Raw genomic sequence first — 27,258 nt, 5'->3', positions numbered from 1 at the left:
AGGCCAGCTAAGCACCCAGACTGGAGGAAGAAAAGCAGACGAAGGATTAGTTCAGGTCTGGCCAAGATGGTGCTGTGCGAGGCAAACTGCAGAGTCGAGGCATCCTGCTGACAGCAGTGGGGAGGTCCCTGCCGTTTCCTGCCTGGGTGGCTGGCTATCATCCCCACCTCTGTGATGGACCCCAGCTCCAGGGGGTTAGACTTAGCGAGGCCTGCAAGGCCTGGACAGTGGTCTTCCGTGGGTCTACTGGAGGGAGTACAGAGGACAGGAGAGCAGTGTAGTGGGGTCTCGGCTGCCCCCTGCTGCCCAGCGAAGGAAACCCTGGCCTGGAGGAATGGAACAACGGAGCTACGAGCTTCCCCAGAAGCACATATAGGAAAACCTGTGGATGCCTTACAGCAATCTTCACAAGAGTCAGGGCCACCTTGCCTACCGGCTAGAGTGTGCGAGGAGTCTCTGGGCCTGTAAGTACGAATGGATATCTATGCCCTCAGCAGGGGCCTGGCCAGGGCAGAGCACCCTTCTCTCCTGGAGCCTGGGACCGGTGCCGTCACTGGGCTGGAGCACCTGGCTCTACCAGGGTGGAGGAAAACACCTGGGGCCCTTGGCCTAGGACAATTCTTTTATTCAAAAACTGCCAATGTGTGAACCTCCTCCTTCATCCAGGCCAGAAAACCATCCCTGGTGGCAACCGCACACCTTCATGGGGTGGGGTTTGTGCAGTAGTGGGGTGCCCAGCTGGTGGGCAGTGGGGATGGGCGGCAGTGGAGACACCCAGACGAAAGCCGATTCTGTATCCTCAACAGCAGGGCTGAGGCATGAGGAGACGTGAGGGTGGGGGGAGTGCAAGGCCAGAAACCCCAGAGGGGCCCCATATCAGCCTGGTGGAGGAAGAAGAGGAAGACCTGTTGCTCTGGTTCGTGATGTCCCGTTGGCTGCTGCCACTGCTCCTCCCTTCGAATTCTAGCCACAGGGTCCCTGTCCTGTGGGCACCCGGGGCCTGAGAGCCTGCCGCCCAGGAAGTCAGAATTCTGGCACCTCTGTGTGGGCATATCTTTGGATGTGCAGATATGTAGAACATCCAGGTAGGGCTTTCCTGCCTCATGATCCGTTCACTCACTGGGATTACCTGGAAACCAACTCTAAAGTAGCTCAATTCCAATTATGGCAAGTTCATCGTTCTGGAGGCAGGTCTGTGGGGAATGGGATGAGTCTAACTGTCCTTAATGTCTCACACGGGTGAGGGTCCTTGGATTCGCCAAGGAGGTCCAGCCGGCATACACTTGGCATAATGCGCCAAGTGCCCTTCCAAAGCCCCCGTGGCCCAGCATCTGGGTCTTTCTGTCAGCCTCCGGTTGGTCAGATCAGCCGCGTGCCTTTGGATGAATGTGGTGGCAGGTCACACACGCCTGTGAAGGTGAGATCCTTGGAGTGAGAGGCTTGTGGCCCACAGCACTTCTGTGTTCCCAACAATGAGGCCTGTCCCTTTGACACTCCAGCCAGGTAGATTTCCAGGGTCTTGAGCAGCCGCCTCGGGCTCTTCTTGGCCAACACCTCCAAGTCTGGAACAGAGGAATGGAGAACAAAAGGCTTGACGGGGCTTTGGGCTGCACACCAGTCCAGGCCTAGCAGCTCTGGGGGCACCCCCCAACCCAGACCCTGTGGAGAGAAGGGTGAAAGGGTCCAAGGTTGAGAGCTCTCCAGCTTTGCGCAGTGGCAGTATCGTAGCCAATGAGGTTTATCCGAGGCGCGATTATTGCTAATTGAAAACTTTTCCCAAGGTTGAGAGCTCTCCAGAGAGGGAGGCTGACGGACCAGGGAAGCCACAGGAACTGCACATTCTACCTTGACCAGGGCAGTCTCGACTTTGAATGGTCAGTCCACTCGATGGACCCAGCTTTTGATTCAGTAAATATGATCTGAGGTCAGAAAGGGAGGAGAGGTGGCAGGCTCCAGAGGGTGGGCTGATGGACACTTTGGGAAGCTGGAGTTTGAGAAAGTGTGAATGGGGGAGGGGGGGAGGGGGAGGGAACTGTAACCCAAACCAGTCTAGCAACTATCCTGGGGTCCCTGAACCTGGGGACCCTAGGAGTTCAGACCTCCTAGGTCAAGACAAAAGAGCACACCTTTGAGGACAAAGCCGGAGTCTGCGATGGTCTTCTGCTGAGTCCTCCAAACGTGTGCGAGGCGGAGGAAGGTGGCGGCATAGAAGCTGTTCACCACCGGGATCACCTTTTGCTGCCGGTTGCACTCCCTACAGCACAAGGGCGGGGGGGGGGGGGACCCGCCCCGCAGCAGACAAGCTGACAGCCAGGTGCCTCCTGCCCTCCATTCCCCCAGGGAGCCTTTCCTCAGGCAGCCTTCACCTCAGGGTAGGGTTGGACTCTGCTGGGACTGGACTCTGTTGGGGCTCTGGGAGAGGGGCTGGGAGAATGGGGCAGGGGGTGGGAGGGAACCAGGTTCTGCTGGGTCGCTCTCATCAGCTGGCTGGGGTTGACCAGTGTGGGGACTCACCTGGAGAGACATTCCTCCCTCAAGGCCTGGATTGCGATGCGGGTGATATTCACGGACATCAAACAGAAGGGGAATTGCTGGAATGGAGCGGGCACAGGGTCAGCGGCAGCCCGGCTCTTTACATGTTAGTTTCTACCGTTGCACATACCCAAGGACACCCCCTGAGGGGCACACACAGATCAGTACACTCCTTAGTTGGGAACAAGAGCCAAAGTCTCTTTATCCCATCTGCTTCCCCTAAGAAAAAGCCATTACATTATGATGCAGAACTGTGCTGTCCAGTAGGGTAGCAAGTAGCCACAAAGAGCGACTTAAATTAGTTAAAAATTAGAGGCACCTGGGTGGCTCAGTCGGCTAAGCGTCCGACTTCAGCTCAAGTCATGACCTCACAGTTTGTGAGTTCCAGCCCCGTATCGGGCTCTCCCAATCTCATCCCACTGAGCTTGGGATTCTCTCTCTCTCTCTCTCTCTCTCTCTACCCCTGCCCCACTTGTGCTCTCTCTAAATAAGTAAATAAACTTAAAATTCATACAAATTAGTTAAAAATTAAGCAAAACTAAAAATCCGACTCCTCGGAACACCTGGGTGGCTTAGCCGGTTAAGAGTACGACTTCGACTCAGGTCATGATCTCATGGTTCATGAGTTTGAACCCCATATTAAGCTCTATGCTGTCAGCACAGAGCTGCTTCAGATCCTGTCTCCTTCTCTCTCTCTGCTCCCCCTGCTGGTTCTCTCTCTTTCAAAATAAATAAATAAATAAACAAACAAACAAACAAACAAACATAAACAAAAATTCAACTCCTTAGTTGAAAAAACACTGAACCCCCATGACACCCGAGGGTCTCAATCGGTGAAGCGTCTGACTCTTGATCTCAGCTCAGGTCATGATTTCACAGTTGAGATGAAGCCCCGAGTGGGGCTCGGCGCTGACAGCGGGGAGCCTAGTTGGAATTCTCTCTCTCCCTCTCCCTCTGCCCCTCCCCTATTCTCTCGCTCTCAAAATAAATAAGTAAACTTAAAAATTTTTTGAAAAACAAAACTGAAGTCCTTAGTCTTATTTGTTATATATAGAGTGCTCAATAGCCATCTGTGCTGAGTAGCTACTGTATTGAGCAGTGCCAATAAAGAACACTCCCTTCATTGCAGAAAGTTCTATCTGACAGCACTGAACCATAGAGGGTCTTCTGGCTCCGCAAAGATTTTTCTTGGGGTCTTCATGACATCTGGGCTCCAGATCTTGGCCTGGACGCCTGCTGGCTGTGTGTCCTTAGGAAGGCCACCCGAACTCTATGAGACTTAGCTTTCCCGTTTCTTAAAACCAAAAAGGAAATAACATTGAGGACTGTGCAGGAAAGAGTTAACGCACCAGACCTGAGACTGCTGTCCTTAGAAAAACCTGCTTGCAAGGGTGGCCTTTGGCTGGCACCTGGGAACTTGGATTTTGGGAGGGTTTCCACCATCCCCTCAGGATGACTCATGTGCCTTAACTGTACAAACAATGTGGTGTATGCTGAATATCTGCTTTTTCTCTGACTCTGGAATTTTGGTGTGTGCTACACAGAGGGTGTGTGCACGACTGCCCCCATAAAAACCTTGGGTACTGAATCTCTAGTGAGCTGCCCTGGCTGGCAACATTTCCTGTGCTGCATGATTCGATACTGGAGGAATTAAGTGTTTCCCGTGTGGTTCTACCGGAAGAAGACTCTTGGAAGGAAGCTCACGCCCGATTTCCTGTGGATTTGTCCCACGCACTCCTTCCCTTTGCTGATTTTCCTATTGCTAGACTAAATCATAGCTATGAGTGTGACTATAGGCCAAGTCCTGTGAATCTTCCCAATCATCGAACCTGGGGGGTGGTCCTGGGGACCTTGACAAAAGGGCCATGCTGGGTGGAGTCGAGTCACTATTCATTACAAAAACGCTATGAGATCGGTTTTATTACCTACAGTTCACATTTTCTATTATCTATTCCACAACCTACTCACAGAGTTATCGTCACGAGCAATTAGATTGCATATGCAAAATACTAAGCACAGTGCTGGCCTAAGGAAGTGTTAACAAATGTTCATAATTATCCTTTCCTCAACATGAGTAACTGAGGTCAGCAGCAATGCATTTATACCTTCATGTATTGCCTACTTAATTACCATATATACTCATATAAGATTGCTCCCTCCCTAGACTTTTTTCAGTCTAAAAATAAACACGGGAACAAGAATATGGTAGCAACATAATTAACAGAGGATCGAAACCTAGTGTTTGCTCACTCTTGAGAACACTGTTACCGAGCCCACTTACTAAAAAGCAGTGAAAAACTGGAATTCAGATCTAAATGTCTCCTTTTCTTCAGCAGTTCCTTGGCCCCTGACAAGTGTTGCCTAGAGCTAAAATACTACACTGAGGCTGTGTTGAGGAACTGACTGAAAGACAGCGGAAGAAGCTAGACCTGGACATTTTTGTCTGTCACATTCTGGCTTAACCACCTTTGAATACTGATGCAAAGAAGACCGGATCGTCTTTTGTGGTGGCTGCTGACATGGCTCCATCCCTGGAGATTCAATTCAGTAGTCTGGGGAGGGGCCTGGGCACCTGCACCCCCCAGGTGACTCTGAAGTGAGCTGCCGGCTGACGACTGCTGCTATGAGGAGCCCACTGCTGGGCTAGCTGTCAGGAGGTGTAGGTCCCAGGCCCCACTTCACCACTTACTAGCTTTACCTCTCTGACCCTCACATTTCTCTGCCTGGAAAAGAGATCTACAAGGATCATCTCTGCCCTACGTCTTTGCAGGCCTGTCATGTTGGCGGAATGAAACAAGGCATGGAAAGTGCGCGGAAGGCTATTAAAGTGTGTATGTGAGCAAGCATTACCATAAGGTGCTTCCTCGCCTGTCAGCAAGTAGCCCGATGTGCCCTGCACCCCTCGGTGTCTGTGACAGCACCCCTTCTCCGCATGGTGTGGGCTAAACACTTCCATACTGCTGGGATTTGTGGGAGTCTGCCCCCCTACGCCGGCATTTGTACTTTTTTGCCAGTTCCCCTTTAGCAGGATGTACCGTGGGTACGTGGGGCTTTACGTTTCCCCTCAGGAGAGAACAGGACCAGCTGCTGGCAGAGCTTTGGCCCCCAGCTGTTACTCTGATCTCGCACACGCCTCCTGGAAAACGGTGTTTTCAAGGTTCATAAGGGCTTGAAGTGAAGCTTTACTTTAAAATCTTGGCATTGCTTTTACTTCAAGGAATTTTAAAATAAATCTGGGAGGGACCTTAGAATTGTTTAGGCCAAGCCCCTTATTTCATAGAAGAGCAGACTAAGGCCCGGAGAGGTTAAGTGACTTACATCATAGCCCCATAATAATACTGCGGACGGAGCCAGGATCTAGCTTCCTGAAAGCAGCCCTCTTATTAGGTTAAACTGCTGTTCCATCTTACTGGCCAACATGCATATTGTGGAGTAAACATAAATCCCCAGTAAGTTCCATAAAGGCCAGCCGGTGAAGGGATGAGAAACGGACTGGTCAAAGCAGTCAGTCTGGGTCCGTGCAGATCAAGTACCCAGTACTCTCTCTCTCATCCTGCTGCTCCCTCTGCCTGGGATGTCCCTCCCATAGACATCTGGATGGCTTGCTCCCTCACCTCCCTCAAGCCTGTCCTTAAAAACAAAATGAGGTATTCGGAGTTGGCAATACCCTCCACCCTGGCATCCATTTTCCTGTAGGCAGCTCTTACAACAGAGCTTTCGTACATCACAAGAAGGGAGACAATGAGGTCAGAGATAACTCATAGGAAATACCAATTAGCCGTGGGACCTTCAGCAAGTCATTTGGTTTCTCTGGGTCTCCATTTCCATGCCTCTAAAATGAGGGGCTGGATTGCTGAGGTACTCCTCAACCTCAAGAGAGGGGACCACGGCATAAGCTACCAGGTACGGTTCTCAAACTTAACCCAGACATTACCTCCCTGCATCGTGAAGACCACAGAACATGCCCACATTCTCACCCTGTGGGGCCCCCGATATATCTCAAGACCAGATACTTGTGAAGTCCCACTCTTGCCTCTTCCAGTGTTTCCTGGAACAGACAGGCATAAGTGAAGCCTTAAAATTTAATGGGTGCTTTTCCTCCCAAAGATACAGAGATATTCAGTAGACATCAGAAATGTAAAACTGCCCCAGGGGCGTGTGGGTGGCTCAGTTGGCTAAGTATCGGACTCTTGATATTGACTCAGGTCATGATCATACAGTTTGCCTCAGGTTCTGTGCTGACAGTGTGGAGCCTGCTTGGGATTCTCTTTCTCTCTCTGTCTCCTCTGCCCCTCCCCGCTCGCTCACACACACACACACACACACACACACACACACTCACTCTCACTCTCTCTCTCTCTCCAAATAAATAAATAAACAATTAAAAACAAGAAAAAGAAAGAAAGAAAAAGTGTCCCAGTGGCAGGAACCATATGATAACTTGTTTTGTATTCAAGAAGTTTTGGATGAAAAAAGGGATCCACCTAAGACACACATATACACACACTAAAATAAAATAAATTAAAAATTAAAAAGGCATCTACTTTACTAACAGTTGTGTGTGTGTATGTGTATGTGTGCCCTCACGCACACACAGATATGTATTCAACTGACTTTAAAAACATAAGATGTATTTATGTATGTATTATTACACATAAGATGTATAACATGTATTTTTACTCACGGAAATCAATTACGTTGAGGGGCACTTGGGTGACTCAGTCTGTTAAGTGTCCGATTCTTGATTTTGGCTCAGGTCATGATCTCACAAACCATGAGATCAAGCCCCGTGTCCACGCTAACAGTGCAGAGCCTGCTTAGGATTCTCTCTCCTTCTCTCTCTGCCCTTCCTTGCTTGCTCTGTCTCAAAATAAATAAACTTCCAAAAAAATTTTTTTAAGTTATTTTGATAACATTCACTGAATGGCTATTGCTTGGTACTTTACATAGTTTATCTCTAACTTAGAATAATTCTGCAGGGTTGGAATTACTTTCTCATTTGACAAGAAGGAAGAAATTGAGATTGTGAGAACCACAAAACATGGCCAGCCACACTGTTACTGCAACAGTCTGTTTTGGCAACTCAGGCCTGCCCACCTCCAACCCTCTAGGGTAAGATGATCTGATGCAAGTGTTGCAGGTCTGATGCTCAGCCACTGTTCTTGGGCTCCCCTCCCTCAGGCAGTATCAAAGCACACCACCTTCCTGCACCAGGGCTGGGACAGGTACACTCGCCTCCGTAGACCTCCCCTATCAGGGCTGGGAACGAACCTGTAGCACATGTGTGTATTCCAGGCTCTGTCCACAGAGAGGGCCTGGAAGCGTCAGAACTTACTAGCAGTGAGAACACCTGGCTCATATGGGGAAAATACAAGATGAGACCAGAGCATTTTCTGCAGTCCAGAAAGCTAAATAGCGTTCAGAAAAGGGCACACTGTAAGGGCACAGGTGCCCACCTGAAAGAGCTCCGAAAATGGCCGAAGACCTTGAAACAATGTGAGCAACAAAATAAGTAACGATACTATTGGGATATAACCCATAGAAAAAGATAAATATCTATATACACTGATATAAAAACAGAGTATTTGCGCAGTCTCAAAGTATCTTCCCCAAGACAGTTACTAATTACAAAGGGGAAAATAATAACTCTACAGTGTAGAAACCTGGCAGACACCTTAACCACATGATCAAGGTTAACCTTACCAGCAGTAAGACATGTTGGCATTACGTGCTCCTGAGCTGAGGCACAGAGAAGGCCACTGCTCTTTTGTGGTGCTCTTACCAAAAATGCATAACCTCAATATAAAATTTGTATGGCGGAGCGTCTGGGTGGCTCAGTCGGTTGTGTCTGACTCTTGATTTTGGCTCGGGTCATGATCTCACGACTTGTGAGATTGAGCCCCATGTCAGGCTCTGTGCTGAGCTTGGAGCCTGCTTAGGATTCTCTCTCTCCCTCCCTCTCCGCCTCTCCTGCACTTGTGCTCTCTCTCAAAATAAGTGAATGGACACTTAAAAAGTAAAATAAAATTTGTATGGCAGACTGAACCCCCCAACCTTGCTCTCTCTTTTCTATTTCAGTTGATGGCCACTCTATCTTTCTGGTTGCTCAGACTAAAAAATCTTTTTTTCTCACACCCATAATCAATCCATCAGAAAAATATGCTGGCTCTCCTTCCTTCCTTCCTTTCTTTTTTTTTTTTTTTTTTTTTTATTTTTTTTTTTTTTTCAACGTTTATTTATTTTTGGGACAGAGAGAGACAGAGCATGAACGGGGGAGGGGCAGAGAGAGAGGGAGACACAGAATCGGAAACAGGCTCCAGGCTCTGAGCCATCAGCCCAGAGCCCGACGCGGGGCTCGAACTCACGGACTGCGAGATCGTGACCTGGCTGAAGTCGGACGCTCAACCGACTGCGCCACCCAGGCGCCCCTCTTTTTTTTTTTTTTTTAAAAAAATTTTTTTTTTTCAACGTTTATTTATTTTTGGGACAGAGAGAGACAGAGCATGAACGGGGGAGGGGCAGAGAGAGAGGGAGACACAGAATCGGAAACAGGCTCCAGGCTCTGAGCCATCAGCCCAGAGCCCGACGCGGGGCTCGAACTCACGGACCGCGAGATCGTGACCTGGCTGAAGTCGGACGCTTAACCGACTGCGCCACCCAGGCGCCCCTCTTTTTTTTTTTTTAAAGCAAACTCACCCTGCAACATGGGCCTTGAACTCATAACCCCAAGACCAAGAGTCACATGCCCTTCCAACTGAGCCAGCCAGGCACCCCAACTAGCTCTACTTTCTTAAGCCCATACGCTCAAGATCCCATATCCAGAATCTGACTACTTCACAACACCTCCTCTGAAAACACCCATCATCTCTGACTGGATTATAAAAGCCCTCCCTACAGACTATTCTCAACCTAGCCACTGAGAGGATACATTTAAAAATGTTGAGTTGCATCATGTACTCCAGGTTGCTGAAAACCCTCACTTTATTCAGAGTAAAATCAAAAGTCCTCATCATAACCTACCAGGCCCTCTGCCATCTGGTCCCCGTTAGCCGTATGACCTCCCTCCCGACTGTTCTCCTGGGCTCCTTCCACTCCAGCTGGTTCCCTGCTATCCCTTCACATGCCAGACATACTCCTTCCTCAGCACCTTTGCTCTTGTCACTCCCTCTGCGTGGAGTGCCCTCCTCCAGGTGAAGGGCCAACACCTTCACCTCCTTCAAGGTCTAGTTTAAGTCCCTCCCTCTCATGAGAGCTACCTTGAGCACCCTAACCTTACCCTACTTGTTCTTTCCCTTTAGCACTTACCACCTTTGGGCATACTTGATCATTCATTTACATGTTAGTCTCACTGCCTTGTCTTCTGTGCTAGAAGGATCTTTGCTTTGTTCTCTGATGTAATCCAAGCACTAAGCACAATAAGTAGCATAGGGAATGCTGAATAAAAATTTGTTTCGTGGGGGCTCCAGTCAGTTAAGCTCAGTCAGTGGAGTGTCTGAGTCTTGATTTCGGCTCAGGTCATGATCTCACAGTTTGTGAATTCGAGCCCCGAGTCAAGTTCTTCACTGACAGCACAGAGCCTGCTTAAGATTCTCCCTCTCCCTCTCCCTCTGCCTTTCTCCTGCTCAGTCTCTCTCAAAATAAATACATAAATAAATAAGTAACTTAAAATTTTTTGTATAGTGGATGAATTCCATGTTCCATGCATCTGGCATAGATGAATGGCAGGAAACAGGTCAAATTTGTTTTCTAAAATGGTGGGATGGTGCACCTAGATGGCTCAGTTCATGGAGCATGCTAGTCTTGATCTTGGGGTTATGAATTTGAGCCCCAAATTGGGTGTAGAGATTATTTTAAAGTAAAATCTTTAAAAAAAATAAACAAAACAAAATGGTAGAACTACCACCTTTTACTACCTGGGAAAAACGTGAAACCTAACTCCAAAGAAGGCTTGGACAGACCGAGGGCTACAGGAAGCCACTTCTGGCCTGTCAGTAAGACCATGTGTCACCTGACCCTCACAGGCAAATCTCCTCCTCTGGGGCACATAAAGGCTAACTCTTCTCCTTTAGGGTCAGGAGAACCTACTAATACTGTTGAAGGGATTTCCTCAGGGAGGACAATGAGTTGACACATTAATATCATAGCTACGCCGTATACAACCTCATTTAATTTTCCCAACTATCCAGCTGAAGTGTTCGTGATTTCCATTCTATGGATGAAAAAAACCAAGGCTCTGAGGAGTTAAAGCACTTGCTTAAGACACAGGCTAACAAGTGATAGAGCTCAGATTCCAGCACAGGTCAGGCTGGCGGGGGAAGCCTGGTCCTGGTTTGGCCCCAGTTGTCCTGAGAGCCCTCAACCACTAGAGACAGCCCCCGTGAGGCTCTCCTGATAGCTCAGGAGCACCATGCACCCGGATCCTGGGTCCACAGCCCTTTCTCTGGCTTCCCAGCAAAGCCCCACCTGGATATGGTGACGAGACAGGCGGAAAATCTCCTGGGCCATCAGCAAAGTCTTCGAGTCCATCACCAGGTACAGCAGGTGCAGGAGGGCAAGGAAGCCTGCTCCTCTCAGGTCTGTGGCCGGATTCGCTCCTGCAACAGAGATGAGGACATGGAGGGTGACGGCGAGCAATGCCAAATGAGGTCCCTCCTCCCGTGGGCTTCAAGGACTTGATTACCTTTGCTATAGGCCAAGTGGGGAGTCTGGACTTCCATCCCTGCCTGACTGTAACAAGGTGCCCCTTAGTTCCACCAAGGTAGTTTCAGCAAACTGGGAGCTGGGAGTGATCCCCCATACCCTTGCGATGTCAATGAAGTCTACATGGGACTCCTGTAATGAGTCATGTAATTTGGTACCTGTGCCCCTCTTAGCCAGTGGCATCAGCGGAGGCCGAACAGGGTGCCTGGGTGGCTTAGTCGGTTCAGTGTCAGACTCTCAGCTCAGGTTATGATTTCACGGTTCCATGAGTGAGTGTGAGCCCCATGACAGGTTCCGCACTGCCAGCAAGGAACCTGCTTGGGATTCTCTCTGTCTGTCTCTCTCTCGCGTGCGCGCTCTCTCTGCCCCTCCCCTGCTCATGCTGTCTCTGTCTCTCTCAAAATAAATAAATAGACTTAAAGAAAAAAAGAGTACATTTATCTTGATGAGCACTGAGTACTAGACGGAATTGTTGAAACACTATTATTATACACCTGAAACTAATTTATCACCAGCAGGACTACTTTAGAAAATGGCTAAAGGAAGTTCTTGAAAATGAAAGGAAATGATAAAAGAAGAAATCTCAGAATATCAAAAAGGAAGACAGAGCAATGGAAAGAGTAAACATACAGGCAAATACAGCAGACTTTGCTCCTCCTCTTGAGTTTTTAAAATTGTTTGATGGTTAAAACAAAAATCGTAACACTGACATGATTTTCACTGCATATGGAGGAAAATTTTAAGATAATTATATTATAGATGAGGGAGGATAAAGGAATTTAAACATATTGTCAATGCCAATGGACCAAGTAGTTATAGGTACGTAAAATTTCCCACTTATTTTATTTTCAGAGAAAGAGAGAGAGAGTGAGAGAGCATGTGCACACACAAGTGGGGAAGGGACAGAGAGACAGGGAAAGAGAATCCCAAGGGCTTGAACCCACGAACCGTGAGATAATGACCTGATCTAAAATCAAGAGCAGGGATGTTTAACTGACTGAGCCACCCAAGTGGCCCTAAAACTTCCTTTTTAAATGAAGACATTTTCCTATTCTATATAAATGTAACTTGATACAATTTTGAAAAAAGAGTTGTATAATCCCAAAACAGCTGAAATCACTTTGTTTCACTCAAAAAATAAAAGAGCATAAAGCAAAATTTTTATCTGTGTTAAAAGGAATGAGGAAAAAGAAAACACTAGATTCCAAATCCTATCACTCTGATGCTTTCTGTCTCACTTAGAGTAAATGTTTGACAATGGCCTGTAAGGCCACAAGTGATCTTTTCACTTCAGTCACACTCCTTGCTATTTCTCAAGCATAGTGAACATGCTCACCTCAGGGCCTTTGCATTTCCCATACCCCCTTCCTGGAATGCTTCCCCCCAAGATATCCAGTCTCAGGGTGTTGGCATGATAGAAGAAGACTGTCTCGGCTCTTGCTCTAGTGGTGGAATCAGGGGTCAAGGAAAAGATGAACCATTCCTGTCTCTTACCCTGAAAGCCCAGATCTTCCCAGTGGTCTCCGTAGAGGGCACAGTCAAACTTGGAGCCAGTCAGCTTCTTATAGATGGTCTGGAGGACTCGGCCATGCATTGGGTCTTGGTTATCCAGGCCACCTACCCAAAAACACATCCCGCACCCCCCGTTGGATTGCTGGCCTCTGAAGGGATGACTGAGTGTTTCTCAGAAAATGGTTGACACAAGGTAGATCTGGACTGTACTCGTCACTGTGTTCTCCCCCATTTTCATCCCGCGGCTCCCGCTCTCCCCCACAACATGGTACATGAAAGACCTCTGGCTTAGCCTCAACAACAGGTGGGCAAACAGTGCTCTCTGCCTGACCACAGATGCAGCACCCCTGTACTCACACTGAGCAATGGTCAGGACCAAGTCCCTTTCTTCACGGAGGCCCTGGTGGAGCTTTGGAGGCCCGAAGAGGCAGTGCCGGAGGGCAGCGAGCCCAGTCCTTCGAATAGTTGGCTGAATTCTTTTCTGGGGAGGAAATCGCAGGCAATGAGCAGAGGGCTGAGTTCACCTGCTTGTTTGTTTATTTATTTATTTTTATTTATTTATTTTTTTAATTTTAGGGAGAGAGAGGGATAGCATGAGCAGGGGAGAGGGGCGGAGGGAAAGAGAGAATCCCAAGCAGGCTCCATGCTCAGTGCAGAGCCCGATGCAGGGCTCGATTCCACAACCCTGGGGTCATGATCTGAGCCGAAATGAAGAGACGGACGCTCAACCAACTGAGCCACCCAGGCGCCCCTCTGAGTTCACCTGCCTTAATAAACTGACCTTTAGGATCAGTACAGGGACTGTTCTTGCAGGAAGAAGTAGCTCCCCCAACGACCTGGCTGGGCTGTGGGCCAGGGAAAGGGGGTCGAAGCTGTGAAACACCTGCTCAATCTCTGGAGACAGGCTCTTCTGGCCCCCAGGATATTTGTGAGTAGGAAAGAGATATAGGCATTATTAGCCCGTTGTCTGCATTTGCTCCTCCGGGTTTCTCCAGAGCTACCTATTCCACCGGCCGCCAAGGAGGCTAGAGATGGCTGACGCGGGGACCCCCGCTTTGGTCTGACAGAAGCCAGGCCAGGTTCCCCGGCAGGGCCGCTTCCCCTTTTGTAGGTCTGTCTCTTTCTGGAAAGGACATAAATTATAAAGTCTCGCAGGTCCTCTCAACTTCCAGGGTGAGGGAGCCAGTGGGGAGGCGTGTTTAGTGGGGGCTTTTTTGGAGCCAGACACCTGAGGGGTAGCTGGAGCGTTCTGTCCATACCACAACCAGCACCTCCTAAACCAGGTCGTGCTGACTTATGCCTCAAGGGCCACTGCAGCAGGTATTAGAATTTTCTGGTTTTGGTAGCTTCTGGCTCTCTGGGTCCTAAAAACCAACCTGATTCTTGTCTTTGCAGCCTTTCTTAACCCTGGTTTTAGGTTGAAGATCTGCAATCACAATCCTCTAAAATTACTCGTAGTCACTCAAGATGCCCCAGAAAGCCCTCGAGCTTTTATTCTCCTCAATGTTTTTAAAATTCTCCTCAATGTTTTAAAATCCTCACATATTTTTAAAATTCTCAAATCACTTCTGGTTGCCTGAGGGAACAGAAGATTTTCCTACAATGGCCATGGATTACTCAGCTTTCTAGACAGGATGCCTTGCTTCCCTAAGGAGCTATCTAGCATTTGATTCCAGAGGAAGAACAGGGAGCCGCAACACAGACCTCTGTATGACAAGGCCATAAGAACTCTGGGGCACAGTCCCAAAAAGGCCACTGGGGTCCTGTATGAAGCATGGGTCCTTAGCTACCCCTGATTCTGTGCTCTAAGATTTCTTAGGTGAGGTAGGGTCCTCAACCGGAAGCTTCAATCTAGCTTGCCCAGTGTGGGATAGAAACCTGGCCCCTGGGAAGAAGGTGCTTTGCCTGAGACCCCAAAAGTACTTTCATACCTTGAAGGAAGAGAGGTCCACAGTCTGGAAATGCTGCAGGGCTTCATTGAAGGAGATTAGCTGCCCAGGCTGGTCTGAGCTGGCCTGACCTATAGCAAAGGGGAAGACACTCCAGGATTTATAACAGTAGTCATTCCATCAGCGAACATTTACTGAGGGCCCTCTGGTTGTCACCTCTAAGCCAAACGCTGGCCTTCAGTTGCAAACGTCAGATACCTACAGCTAAAACCAATTCTTTTTCAAGGGGCTACCATTATCTGCTGGGCCAGCTCCCTTTTAAGACCAGGCTGTTCAGAGGCCTGCTAGGCTGACCTCTGCAGCTGAGTAGGGACAGATCTGACCTGCGGGGGGGGGGGGGGGCCCTAAATTCCACTCATCTGTGAGGAGGCAACTCACTGACTGGAGTAGGTGCCCCTGTGGGAGCATGCCAGGTCTGTTTAGGGCCTTTCCTAACTGCTACTTTGCCCCTTCTCACACCCCGTATGTGAATGACCCCCTTTCTGTCCTTTGGTACTGTCCACAGGGAAGTAATTATCAGTTAGCAAATATAGGTGATGACTGATACAGTCCATTGTAATGACTTTTCAGGAGCCCCAGGGAAGCTCAAGCCAGGTATGGGTCCCAGTTCTATCCTCTTATAGCTCCATCCAAACCTGTCAAAAAAGGAAGTGAGACCATTTTCACCCAGCCCTCAGAGCCATCCAGCAGGTGGCTTCAGCCCCTATCTCCAGAGACCTCCCCGTACAGTGAACAACCTTAGGCAGGGACCCTGGCTGCTGGCCTCCATCCTTCTGCCCAATCTCATCACCCTGCAGAAGCTGACCCTGGCCAAGGTCCTCCCTGTCTTCTCTCAGGTGTGAGTGGATGGCAGCCCTTTCCCCATGGCATTCGTTCCCATTTCCTCCAGAGGCAGAATGTCATCATCTCTGGATTTGGGAAGATGTTTTATTCTATGCCAAAGGGCTAAAATGAAAATGCTCAGTAATTGTCTCCTAATCTCAGAGTCACAAAAATGTTAGCCACACATGTGGGTGGCACCCTTCCTAGCAGCTGGGCTGTGTGGAGACAGTGCCGTTCCCGCGGTTACCTGTCTCCGTCCGGATGTTGTCCACAGCTTCCCATTCTTCTTGGGCTCTGAGCACCTCCACACTCACAGCTGTAACAGTGAGAAAGGGAGACCCTCTGAGATCTAGGTATGTCTGGATCGCTGCTGCAGCCCCCGCCTTGGTTGCCTGTCTTGGATCTCATTGCCCTCAGGTACCCTCTCCACACGGCTGCCAGCGTGAACGTTCAAAAAGGCAGCCCCCTTTGATGTCAGCCCCCTGCTCAAAACCCTCCAGGGATTCTCCATAATTCTCAAGATAAAACCCAAACTCTTCAGCACAGCATCTAAATACGTTCACAGTCTGGGTCTCTCTTGTATCTCTAGCTGTCCCGTAGGGCATGCAGAATCCCTCCACACCTCCCACCTTCGGTGCCTCTGCACAGACGGTTCTGCCACCGCAAAGTCAGCACCCCAGTTAACTCTGATGCCCGCCCTCACCCACACACCTTCTTTGACTTCATTAAATCTGGATTGGGAGTCACTCCTCTGTAAAGTCCTGACACCCAGTGCTCGTCAGTGCTGGAATGGTCTCTCCCACTACACTGGGAGCTACATGAGGACAGGGTTCTCCAGAACCTAGCTCAGTGCCTGACCCAGGGCAGGTGTTCAACAAATGTTTGCTAAATGAATGAAAGCACTGGAAAAGCAGGAGAAAACAAGCAGCAAGATAGGTTCTCTATAGCCACCACCCAGCCCTTTCTCCAAACCACAGCTGTCACTCTTTAGCCCAGACTGCTGGTGGCACGTCCTGTCGCGGGCTTTTCCCATTTGCGAGAGAGGAAATCAACAAATAATGGAGAAAACAGAGACACTTGAGTCCAAGACCCCAAATCACGACCCCTCCAGCCTCTACCTCCAGTGGTAAAAGTGAGGGGGCAGCTCCTCTCGGCCATGCAGTCTTGACTGAGGATAGCACAGGACAATTAACTGTTTTGAAAATATACTTGCTAATAAAATAAAATCAATAAAATGCTACCAGAAACTCAAACCACTAACAGATATCGAGGAAGAGAGAGCTGCTGGGAAGCCATGGAGGGCTGTTACTGACAGCACACTCCAGAGCCAAGTGCCAGCGGGCACTTTCCCTCTGCCGCTCCCCAGCGGTGCTTCCGTGGGCGAGGCACGGACTATGTGCCATCACTTACTGCCACGAGGAGGGGCGTGACTCCTTAGCTTCTCAGGGCAGAATGTGGCCCAAAGATGGGTACTCAGTATGTGTCAGCTAGTATTACTGACAGTCCTGGGTTCAGGTCCAGGGGAGCAGTGGGTAGTGGCAGCAGGGGACATGGGTCTGGATTTCTAGGAAATTCAATCTTTCCAGCCCCTGTCTGGAGTGGACTGGGACCCCGAGCCTCAGGGCTCCCAAGCTAGATCACTTCACCAGGATACAGAGTGCCTGACCTTGGATGGTGAAAAAAATAAAACTTCCTTCCAGCATGCTGGACCCCAGGGAGATGCAAAGGAGGGAGAAAGCGGTTGAACAAAGAGAAGAGTGGAGTGGCAGTGGGGACTGCTCATTATGGTGCTGACGAGGGCCTCGTCACCCCTCACCCTCACCAACGCCCAGCTTCACGGACTCTTCACACCACAGGCCCTCGTTCCAAGCAACTTGGTCAACTTTTCACCCCACATACCCTCACCTACCAAGAACTTGCCAGAAGCTTGTGAGTCAGGAGGAGAAACCTCACCAGGAAGGTGTACGAATCTGCTGAGATTGCAGGTTGGTCAACAGGAAATATAAGGTCCCAGCCGGCAACTGCACTCCGGTGCCTAAACACTGGGGACAAATGTCCAAGGCACGCAAGAGCATCTCCTCCCCTTCCTCTTGGAACCAGGGAGACTCCTCCTCCATCCAAAGATGATCCTGACATTAAATACTAATGCCCCCCTGACTAACAGAAAAAAGTGGAGGCAAAACACAAATCTTCAGGATAGTGAATGCAGCTCACATTAGCACAGGTCTTTATCTTTCTTCCTCTTTCAACTGCCTCCTTTATTTGGGCTCTCTTTCACTTACACAGGAAACAGCACTGCTGAGTTAGTAAGCTTGCTTATCTATCTATCTATCTATCTATCTATCTAATTTTTAAAGATTTTATTTTTTCAATGTTTATTTACTTTAAGAAGTTTCTGTCTTAAGTTTATTTATTTTTTAAAATTTATTTTGAGAGAGAGAGAGAGAGAGAGAGCACGTGTACAAGTGGGGGAGGGGCAATGAAAGAGGGAGAATCCCAAGCTGGCTCTGCACTCAGCACAGAGCCCAACACGGACCTGAACTCACAGAACGTGAGATCATGCCCTGACCTGAAATCAAGAGTCGGACGCTTAACTGACTGAGCCACCCAAGCGCCCCTAAATGTTTATTTTTGAGAGAGAGAGAGGGAGGGGCAGAGACAGAGGGAGACAGAGGATCTGAAGCAGGCTCCACGCTGACAGCAGAGAGACTGATGTGGGGCTCGAACTCACAAACTGCAAGATCATGACCTAAGTCTAAATCGGACGCATAACTGAGCCACCCAGGCGTCCCCAAAATTTTATTTTTTTAAAGTAATCTCTATACATGAGGCTCGAACTCATGACCTCAAGATCAAGAGTTGCACACTATGTCTGAGCCAGCCAGGTGCCTCATAAGCCTATCAATTTAAATGAGCTGAGAGCAATCTGGAAGAAAAGTGTAATCATTCAATGCGATTAAAAATATCTGGCATATAGCTGCCAGTTGTACTGAAATATAAAATATTTTAGCATTTAAAGCAAGATGTCTAATAAATGTTAGGTTTGTCATCACACAGTGAAGATAAAATTCTGGGTTTTTTAAAATGTTTGTTTTTGAGAGAGAGGGAGAGAGAGACAGAGTGTGAGTGGGGTAGGGGCAAAGAGAGAGAAGGAGACACAGAATCCGAAGAAGGCTCTAGGTTCTGAGCTGTCAGCACAGAGCCCGACATGGGGCTCAAACTCACAAACCATGAGATCATGACCTGAGCTAAAGTCGGACGCTTAACCAGCTCAGCCAACTAGGCACCCCAAAATTCTTTTTCTTTTTTAAATGTTTATTTATTTTTAAGAGAGAGCATGAGCGGGGCAGGTGCAGAAAGTGGGGGACAGAAGATCCAAAGTGCGTTCAAACTCATGAACCACAAGATCAAGACCTGAGCCGAAGTCAGATGCTCAACTGACTGAGCCACCCAGGTGCCCTGTTGAAATTCTATTAGAAGAAACTTCATAGATCTCCAAATAGTTTTTCTACATTAGAATATTTTTAGCAAGCCCCATATTTCTGGAGATTATATTTTCAGTTTGCGGAATTTAAAGATGACAATACAATGAGCACTTAGGACAGATTTATAGTCTATGTGCTAAGCACTTTACCTTACTTAGCTCACTTATTCCTTACACAATTCCTGTTACACAGCAATTCTGTCTGATGCACGCCCAGCTTCATAGATGAAGTAAGTAAAGGTTAGAAGGTTAAGAAACGTGGCTCATGATCCTATAGCTGGTGGGCAGAAGCAGCACTTAACCCAGAGACATGGGATTCCAGAATTGGTGTTCCTCAACTATGAGTGGGCATTTCTGTGTCATAAATCAGCAAGTGAAATGAGCTTTAAATACAGTACATGAGAGAATCATAAAGCTGATAAAATAGGATACTTTCTCTAAGGCTTTTCACATGCACTGAAATCATTTTATTGTCACAGTATCCCTCTGAGGATAAAGGAGGCATTGATATTCCCACTGTAGACACAAAGATGATATGACTTGCCTAAAAGTACACAGTAAGCCACGAGCAGAGCTAGATCAGGACTCAAGCCTTTGACTCCTAATCCAGAGTTGATTCTAATTTTCCTTGAAGAATGATAAATTTATCAAGTTGTATAGGACAAGTAGTGAAAGAAGTGCAAATGATGAAGAATAGACATGGGGAGCTCTGACTTGGGTCCCACCCAGGCTCCAAGGGCCCTGAAGGGGACCTTACCACCTGGCTCCCATCCATTCGCTTCTGCGGTCAGGGCCCGGAGGATGCCATGGTTCTTCAACTCTGAGATCTGTAGGGGCAGCTGACCTTTAGTGTGAGGGCGAATCCACACCCCTCCGTCCACACAACCAATTCCCACCCTTGGAACTGGAGACCAGAAGGATGGGTTGATTAAAGCCAATCTTAAAAGAGAAGCACATGGAAAACTCCCGCTCTGAGGTACAAGTTGCGTGATGTGGGGACAACCATGTGCTCTCCTTGAAGAGTAAATAAAACTTCACATCACTCCATTGAGACTGTGGTGTGCCTTTGGTATTCCCACTGCACTTTACAGTCTGCTTCACTAGCGCAATTATCTTACTGGCTAGAGGCTGTTTTGCAAGTTTGTGCCCCACACCTCTGCTCCTAAGTGTGAGTTCCTGGAAGCAAGGTCTGTGCCGTGCTGTGTGCCCGGCACCACAAACTCGCAACAAAAGCCTGCATTGGCAGGAGGTACTGGAGTTGGGTGATACGTACAGGAATTCCTCTGAAAGCCTGAAGAACACTGTTTTCCTTGTCATATGGTGGAGGACACACAGCACACACACTTTCAACCTGTAAGACAAAGCAGAATCAACCTCTTGGGCACATACAGGTCTTCCAAAGTTGACAGCTTATTTTTTTTTTTTTTAATTTTTTTTTTCAACGTTTTTATTTATTTTTGGGACAGAGAGAGACAGAGCATGAACGGGGGAGGGGCAGAGAGAGAGGGAGACACAGAATCGGAAACAGGCTCCAGGCTCTGAGCCATCAGCCCAGAGCCCGACGCAGGGCTCGAACTCACGGACCACGAGATCGTGACCTGGCTGAAGTCGGACGCTTAACCGACTGCGCCACCCAGGCGCCCCCAAAGTTGACAGCTTAAATGTCACACCTTTTCACAATACCACACGCACAAAAATGGCTGAACTCCTGAGAAGTCGACTACAAGGAACACTGTAAGGGAAAACTTCTGCTTCATCTGGTTTTTTGGTTTTTTTTTTAAATTTTTTTTAATGTTTATTCATTTTTTGAGAGACAGAGAGAGAGAGAGAGACAGAGTGTGAGTGGGGGAGGGGCAGAGAGAGAGGGAGACACAGAATCTGAAGCAGGCTCCAGGCTCTGAACTGACAGCACAGAGCCCGATGCGGGGCTCGAACTCGCAAACTGAGAGATCATGACCTGAGCCGAAGCTGGATGCTCAACCGACGGAGCCACCCAGGCGCCCCTGCTTAATCTCGTCTTAAGAAAAACTGCAAAAAGCTTAGTTAATGCTATCTCGGATTTCTTGGCTCCGTGAAACATCTCAGGGCTCTGAGTAAGTAAAGCTCAGTCAGGCAGTTCCCTTACCTTTGGCTAAACCTTGCCCCATCAGAGTGTAAAAAAAACCACTTGACCAACTTTTGCAATTCAGATTACCAATACAGGGCTAATTTTACTAATAATGTTGGAAATAAAATCCTACAAATCAGTTAGGGAAAGAAACCTGACCCAGTAGAAAGACGGGCATGGATATGGACAGCTTACAGAAAAGGAAACACGAATAGTTCTGAAACATACAAAAAAAATGCTCAACCGCACTCATAAGAGAAAGGTCAGGGGCACCTGGGTGGCTCAGTCAGTTAAGCAACCGACTCTTGATTTCAGCTCAGGTCATGATCTGATGGTTCGTGAGCAGAGCTTGCTTGGGATTCTCTCTCCCCATCTTTCTGTCCCTCCCCCGCTTGTTCTCTTGTTCTCTCTCTCAGAATAAATAAATAAACTTTAAAAAAATATGAGAAATGTCAAATAAAACTACTCTGAGATTGGGGTGTCTGGGTTAAATGTCCAACCTCAGCTCAAGTCATGATCTCACAGTTCATGAGTTCGAGCCCTGCATCAGGCTCTGTGCTGACAGCTCAGAGCCTGAAGCCTGCTTCGGATTCTGTGTCTCTCTGCCCCTCCCCTGCTCGCACACTGTCTCTCTCAAAAATAAATAAACATTGGGGCGCCTGGGTGGCTCAGTCGGTTGAGCATCCGACTTCGGCTCAGGTCATGATCTCACAGTCTGTGAGTTCGAGCCCCGCATCGGGCTCTGTGCTGACGGCTCAGAGCCTGGAGCCTGCTTTGGATTCTGTGTCTCCCTCTCTCTCTGCCCCTCCCCCGCTCATGCTCTGTCTCTCTCTGTCTCAAAAATAAAAACATTAAGAAAAAAAAATTTTTTTAAATAAAAAATAAAAAAAATATACATTAAAACAAAAAATTTTTTAAAAATCTACTCTGAGATAATATTTTTCACTTATCATATCAGCAAATATCAAAAAGTGTGATAACACGCTGTGTCGGCTAGCGAACTAAGTGTTAGAACACTCTGAAGGGTAAACTGTTTCCATCCCTACAGCTTGATAATATCTGACAGAATCAGATACACTTTGTGCATTTTAGGTCTGCAACTGCATTCTAGGAATTTACCCAATAGATATACTTGTCCGTGTGCAAAATGACATGCTTATAGCACTGTTCACAGTAGCACTGTTCGTAATGGCAAAAGGCTAGAAAAACCCCAAATGCTCACTAAAGGACTAGCTAAACAAATGAAAGCACATTACCTCAACGAGATCCAATATAGCCATAAAGAAAATGAATAAGAAAGTACTTTGTGGACAATATGGAACGATCCACGTGATATATCAAGTGAAAAAAGCAAAGGGCAGAGTATATATGCTATTTTACCATGTGTATTTTCAGAAAATACACAAATACATTTGCTTCGCTCTGCCAAGACGTTGTCCAGAATTACACCCAAAGAAGCAGTGACTTGGCCTCCAGAAGAAAACTGGGTGGCCGGGGCACAAGAGTAGAAGGCAGTTTTTTCACTATAGATACATCCTCCGTGCTTTTTGGAGTCTGAACCATGTGAATGTGTTATTTTCTCTAAAATAAATAAAAGAGGGGCGCCTGGGTGGCTCAGTCGGTTAAGTGTCTGACTTTGGCTCAGGTCATGATCTCGCGGTTTGTGAGTTCGAGCCCCGCGTCGGGCTCTGTGCTGACAGCTTGGAGCCTGGAGCCTGTTTCAGATTCTGTGTTTCCCTCACTCTCTGCCCTCTCCCACTAGCATTGTCTCTCTCTCTCAAAAATAAATAGACATTAAAATTTTTTTTTTAAATAAACACAAGAAACTAATTAAAACTAGTAAAAAAAAAATCAGTGCTTTTGTCAAAGCTGCAGAATTCCAGCTTATTCTGTTACTCTAATCCTTCTCACATACATTTGCCAACTACTACTCCTTAAACAGAGCTTTGATTCCTTTATGACGAGGACACAGGAATGGCTGTCGAAACACACCATGGCTGAAAAAACTCTTCCGTCGCTGGCCTCATGATGCCCCCTCATGAATTTTTTTTTGACAGCATTTACTTATTTATTTTGAAAGACGGGAGAGGGGCAGAGAAAGAGGGAGAGAATCTCAAGCAGGTCAGCCCAGCCCTGACACAGGACTCCACCCCATGAACTGTGAGATCATTACCTGGGCCGAAATCAAGAGTCAGCTCCTCAACCAACTGAGCCACACAGGTACTCTGATGCCTTCTCACTGTTATTGCCCACTTCGCCCCCGTGAACACCCTTGCTGTAGTTCCTCTCGCCTCCATCCCTCTGGTTGTGTGGGTTTCCTCCAGAATATGCTCCTACCGCCACCTCTTGTGTCCTCCGGTCCCTTTAAGATCAGTTGCATCTCCTCAAGGTGGCCCACCTTACCCACTGGGGCCACACTACAAGGGTCTCTCCCCTTCTCTCAGCCCTGCAAGCCAGTCCTGTGGGCGGCACAAGCTCCCTGCCAAAGGCCCGCATGATGAGGAAACAGCTCTTCTGAGTTGCTTCCTCAGGGCTTACAGTACGACAAACCTGCTTACAGCCAGAGTCTGGACACTTAGACAGGGACCCGGGCTTAGGATTCCTGCTACGAGTGCCTGCTTTGCTTTTTCTGGGGCATCTTTGAAAATAATCACTTAGAGTTGAGCCCAAGAGAAGTCAGTGACCTCCACCTTATGAGCAATAGGGGTACTTGCTCATGATCTGGTACTGAGGACCACCCTTACCTCGGCTCCCTGCCCACTCTGCACATTCACCCCTGCCACATTTTTGGGGTCTGTAAGTAGTAAGTCTTGTGACTCCTTCTTTGTGAGTATGCTGAAATTGTACCTAGAGTTTTTTTCTTGTTTTAATGTTTATTTATTTTTGAAAGAGTACAAGTGGGGCAAGGGCAGAGAGAGAGGGGGACAGAGGATCTGAAGCAGGCTCCGTGCTGACAGCAGCGAGTCCAATGCAGGGCTCCAACTCACAAACCGTGAGATCATGACCTGATCTGAAGTCAGACATTCAACCGACTGAGCCACCCAGGTGGCCGGTACCTAGAATTTTTACTTCCCCCCAACACAGTCTATCTTTAAATCACACTCTGCTGCTTTGAGTGGAGGAATCTTCTCTTATACTTCTTTCCTGTTTCTGACACCCATTAGCAGAGTATTTGGCACAAAATGCGTTCTCAAAAATATGTGATGATTCATTATGCTGAACAACTCCCTGTAGGGGTATGTGTACTCAGGATTCATTTCATCCTTCCTTTCCCTCTCCAATTCAGTCCCTTCCAGTGGCCAAAGGCTTCTCTCTGTAGTAGAGTAGAGAAAACCTTCCTGGACTCCCAAAGCAAAGGCTTTATCCCAGAGGCTAATAAATCCCACAGGGTCCCTGTAAGACCATTTCTGGACAAGGGAGGGAGAAAGGGAGGTAGAGTCAGCTCCCAGACTCACAAGTCATCACCCTGGACTCCGAGTCCTGAGGATAATCAAGCCAAAGCATATGTGTGGCAAAGGGTCAATACAGTAACAAACTGATGAGTCACAAATACCTTGGGGGATTCCTCATTGAACTTCTTCTCTCACCCAAGCAAATCCAAAACAAAATCCCATGACCCACTTAGAACATAAGCTACCAGCAAAGGCAACTGACCCAGAGGTGAATGAATAGAAGCTTCTCCTAATAGAACAAAGAACATTATAATGAAAGTTTTCCTGTAACATTTCTAAAGTTCTACATTCTAGTGATACATCCTCCGTGTTACCACTATTAACAATATATCCCCAACCAACACCTTCTTCCCTAAATCGAAGTACTTGCTTACCTGTCCATCTCTTAATTCTTTCTCATGGAAAGAGCAAGAGTTTTCATTCATGATTCAAAGTCATTTGTTAAGTGAGCTTTGTCCTTGGGCTCAGAAAGGAGTTTAATAAGGATTAGAAATATGGAGAAAGCCTGACACCCAACTGTTCCGCCTCTGCCTTCCTTCTTGGCAGTCATTCAGACTAAGAGTAGGAAAACAGTCCCTGTGTGCCATCACCAGGGTGTGGGAGGTTTCTGTCAGTACTGAAAGAAGTCCCTGAAGTCTCTGAAGTCTCAGCACTGTTAAAAAAAAAAAAAAAGAAAGAAAGAAAAAAGAAAAAAAAAGAAAGCTAGTTTCATCATTCGGTAAAGCCTCTGTTAAGAAAAATTGACTTTAAAAATTTTTAAGCAAGAAACTTACTCTGAATAAATCAGCTGCTTTAGCCAAATCCTAACTCTTACTATCCGTGCCACCCGATGGCAAGAAGGGGATGGTGTAGGAGTCTGAGGGTTGGATTCTCAAGTGTCCAGAAGGCAGAAGCACCACTGTTAAGTGGTAGGGTCAGTTCTAACCATGAAGTCACTGGGATTTGGAGGCAACTTATCAAAGGGTGGCATCCTGGTGGGTGGTCTTAGCTGAAATGCTTAGGCTTTGCTTATGTCTCAGACACGGGTTGGGTCTGGGGGCTTAGAATACTAGGCCTGGTTCCTATGATGATAGAAAATCAAAATCCAACACGTTGCCTTGCCAGTGAACGCCAATATGGTACATGTTAGCCAGTGTGGCTAACTCTAAGGCGGTCATCCTACAAGCCAGCCTTGGGAAGGGGGCTGGACAGGCCCATAACCTACCATGGAGGAGCTAGACATCACGGATGCCTGTTACAACAATCTGGATCATAGGTGGGCAGACAGTCCACCACTGACTGACAATCACGCTTCACAGATGTGGGTAACTTAGGAAGGAGGGTGGCCTCTCTTTGAAGTCAGCTCCCCACTGTGGGAACATGATCCGGATTCCCTAAGAACTGGCTGCCAGTAACAAACTAGAATCTCTGCCAAGATGCACTGATTCCCAGCACCGAGAATGGGAATATTTCCTGGCTATTGGGCTGGACGTTTGGGTAACTGTAATTAAGGGGGGAGGACAGTGTTCGGTGGTCATGGTACCTCAGGAATTAGCTCTCTCTCACTGTATCCTCTGGGGTCTCAGCATCTGGTTCCCTTTCCTTTCCCTTCTCCTTGACCTCCATGACACCATATAACAAAACACTCACACATCAGCCAACGCTGGGAAGGTGACAGGCAGGTATGGTAAGAGCGACATCAGGCAGCCTCTTCTGTTTCTGTGTATGAAATGAATCAAGAAGCGTAGAAGTATGACCAGCTTTACACACCTGCTAGTGCCTCAGGTCTGGCTGGAACTCTGGGGGCTTCAACAGGCACAGTTAGTATCTGTATCGGAGATAGAAAAGAGCAAAAATTCTGTCAAATAAGCAAGTAATGCAAGTTAAGAAGTCACTCCCAGCAACATTAGGCTAGTTCCTTATAGTTGGGCCCAAGGAAATGGCCTTCCTCTAAGGACGGATCCTTTACCAAATTAAGGATCTATGGTGCACCCACTTTAGGCACGGAGCTACATTAAGGGATATGATTTTCAAACTTCCTGCTGGAGCTTTCACTCTCTGAATAGGTATTTAATACAGTAACTGGGTCCATACGTTAAATACAAATGACCACGTAGGTCTGACAGTCCTTCTTTAATCCTTTCATCAGGCTTGTCGCTGGCAGCTCCCCGACCCTCACTACCCCACGGAAGGAGGGTAGGTGCCGTGGGGCCCCAACCTGCGGCTTGGGGGCGCCTCCAGGCCCCCGCCGCAGGCAACGCCATCCACAGGGCCGCCGCGGTCGAGGGCTGAACGATTGGCCATCGCGGGATGGGGATGGGGTGGGGGCACAGGGCTGGGTGCTCGCCGGCTGCGTCTCGCGATCTCAACAGGAATCTCACTCCATCAAGAAACCCCGCCAGACTGGGGCTGTGTGGATTCCGGACGGAAACCTCCCCGCCACTAGGTACTGAAAACAGGTAAGCAACTTGCCTCGGGTCATTCAGCGAGCCCTCGGCAGAGCGCGGACCAGAACCCAGGCATCCTGGGTCCCGGGCGGGATTCTCTCTCGGGCCTGCAGCTCCCAGGCTGGTCTAGGTCCGGGACGACCATCTCCACTCCCCGCGTCCTCCGCAGAGTTGGGGGATCGCGGGCCGCGGCCAAGGCTCCCGGGCCTTCCCAGTCTCCGTCAGCCCCGGCCGCCCCTCCCCGCGCGTGCGCACGGCGTCCCGGCTCAGCCTC

At 48.2% G+C, this 27,258-nt stretch overlaps 1 protein-coding gene and 1 pseudogene across 4 annotated transcripts; one reads left to right on the top strand and one right to left on the bottom strand.

Annotated features, from left to right (window-relative positions):
* Positions 1-604: 604 nt before the first annotated feature.
* On the bottom strand, positions 605-27,224 carry ELMOD3 (ELMO domain containing 3). 4 transcript variants are annotated; one of them, XM_030311001.2, is made up of 14 exons: positions 27,010-27,224; positions 26,188-26,365; positions 24,933-25,210; positions 20,273-20,350; positions 19,757-19,826; positions 15,763-15,831; positions 14,676-14,764; positions 13,526-13,654; positions 13,102-13,225; positions 12,727-12,849; positions 10,996-11,126; positions 2,515-2,591; positions 2,127-2,254; positions 605-1,562 (listed from the first exon to the last, which is right to left on the bottom strand). In XM_030311001.2, the coding sequence occupies exons 3-14, from the start codon at positions 24,981-24,983 to the stop codon at positions 1,360-1,362; spliced, it is 1,272 nt and encodes a 423-aa protein (XP_030166861.1). In that variant the 5' UTR covers positions 24,984-25,210; positions 26,188-26,365; positions 27,010-27,224; the 3' UTR covers positions 605-1,359. The 4 variants fall into 4 exon arrangements, with proteins under 4 accessions (XP_030166861.1, XP_030166863.1, XP_032448564.1 ...); XM_030311003.2 differs by lacking the exon at positions 13,526-13,654 and having other exon boundaries at positions 27,010-27,223; XM_032592673.1 differs by lacking the exon at positions 13,526-13,654 and having other exon boundaries at positions 26,308-26,365; positions 27,010-27,223.
* LOC115511401 lies at positions 1,703-1,784 on the top strand (annotated as a pseudogene).
* Positions 27,225-27,258: the final 34 nt, after the last annotated feature.

The sequence above is a fragment of the Lynx canadensis genome, chromosome A3 (assembly GCF_007474595.2).
Source record: "Lynx canadensis isolate LIC74 chromosome A3, mLynCan4.pri.v2, whole genome shotgun sequence".
Lineage (NCBI taxonomy): Eukaryota > Metazoa > Chordata > Mammalia > Carnivora > Felidae > Lynx > Lynx canadensis.
Note: the sequence above shows the minus strand (reverse complement) of the source record. Positions and strands in the feature narration are given on the sequence as shown.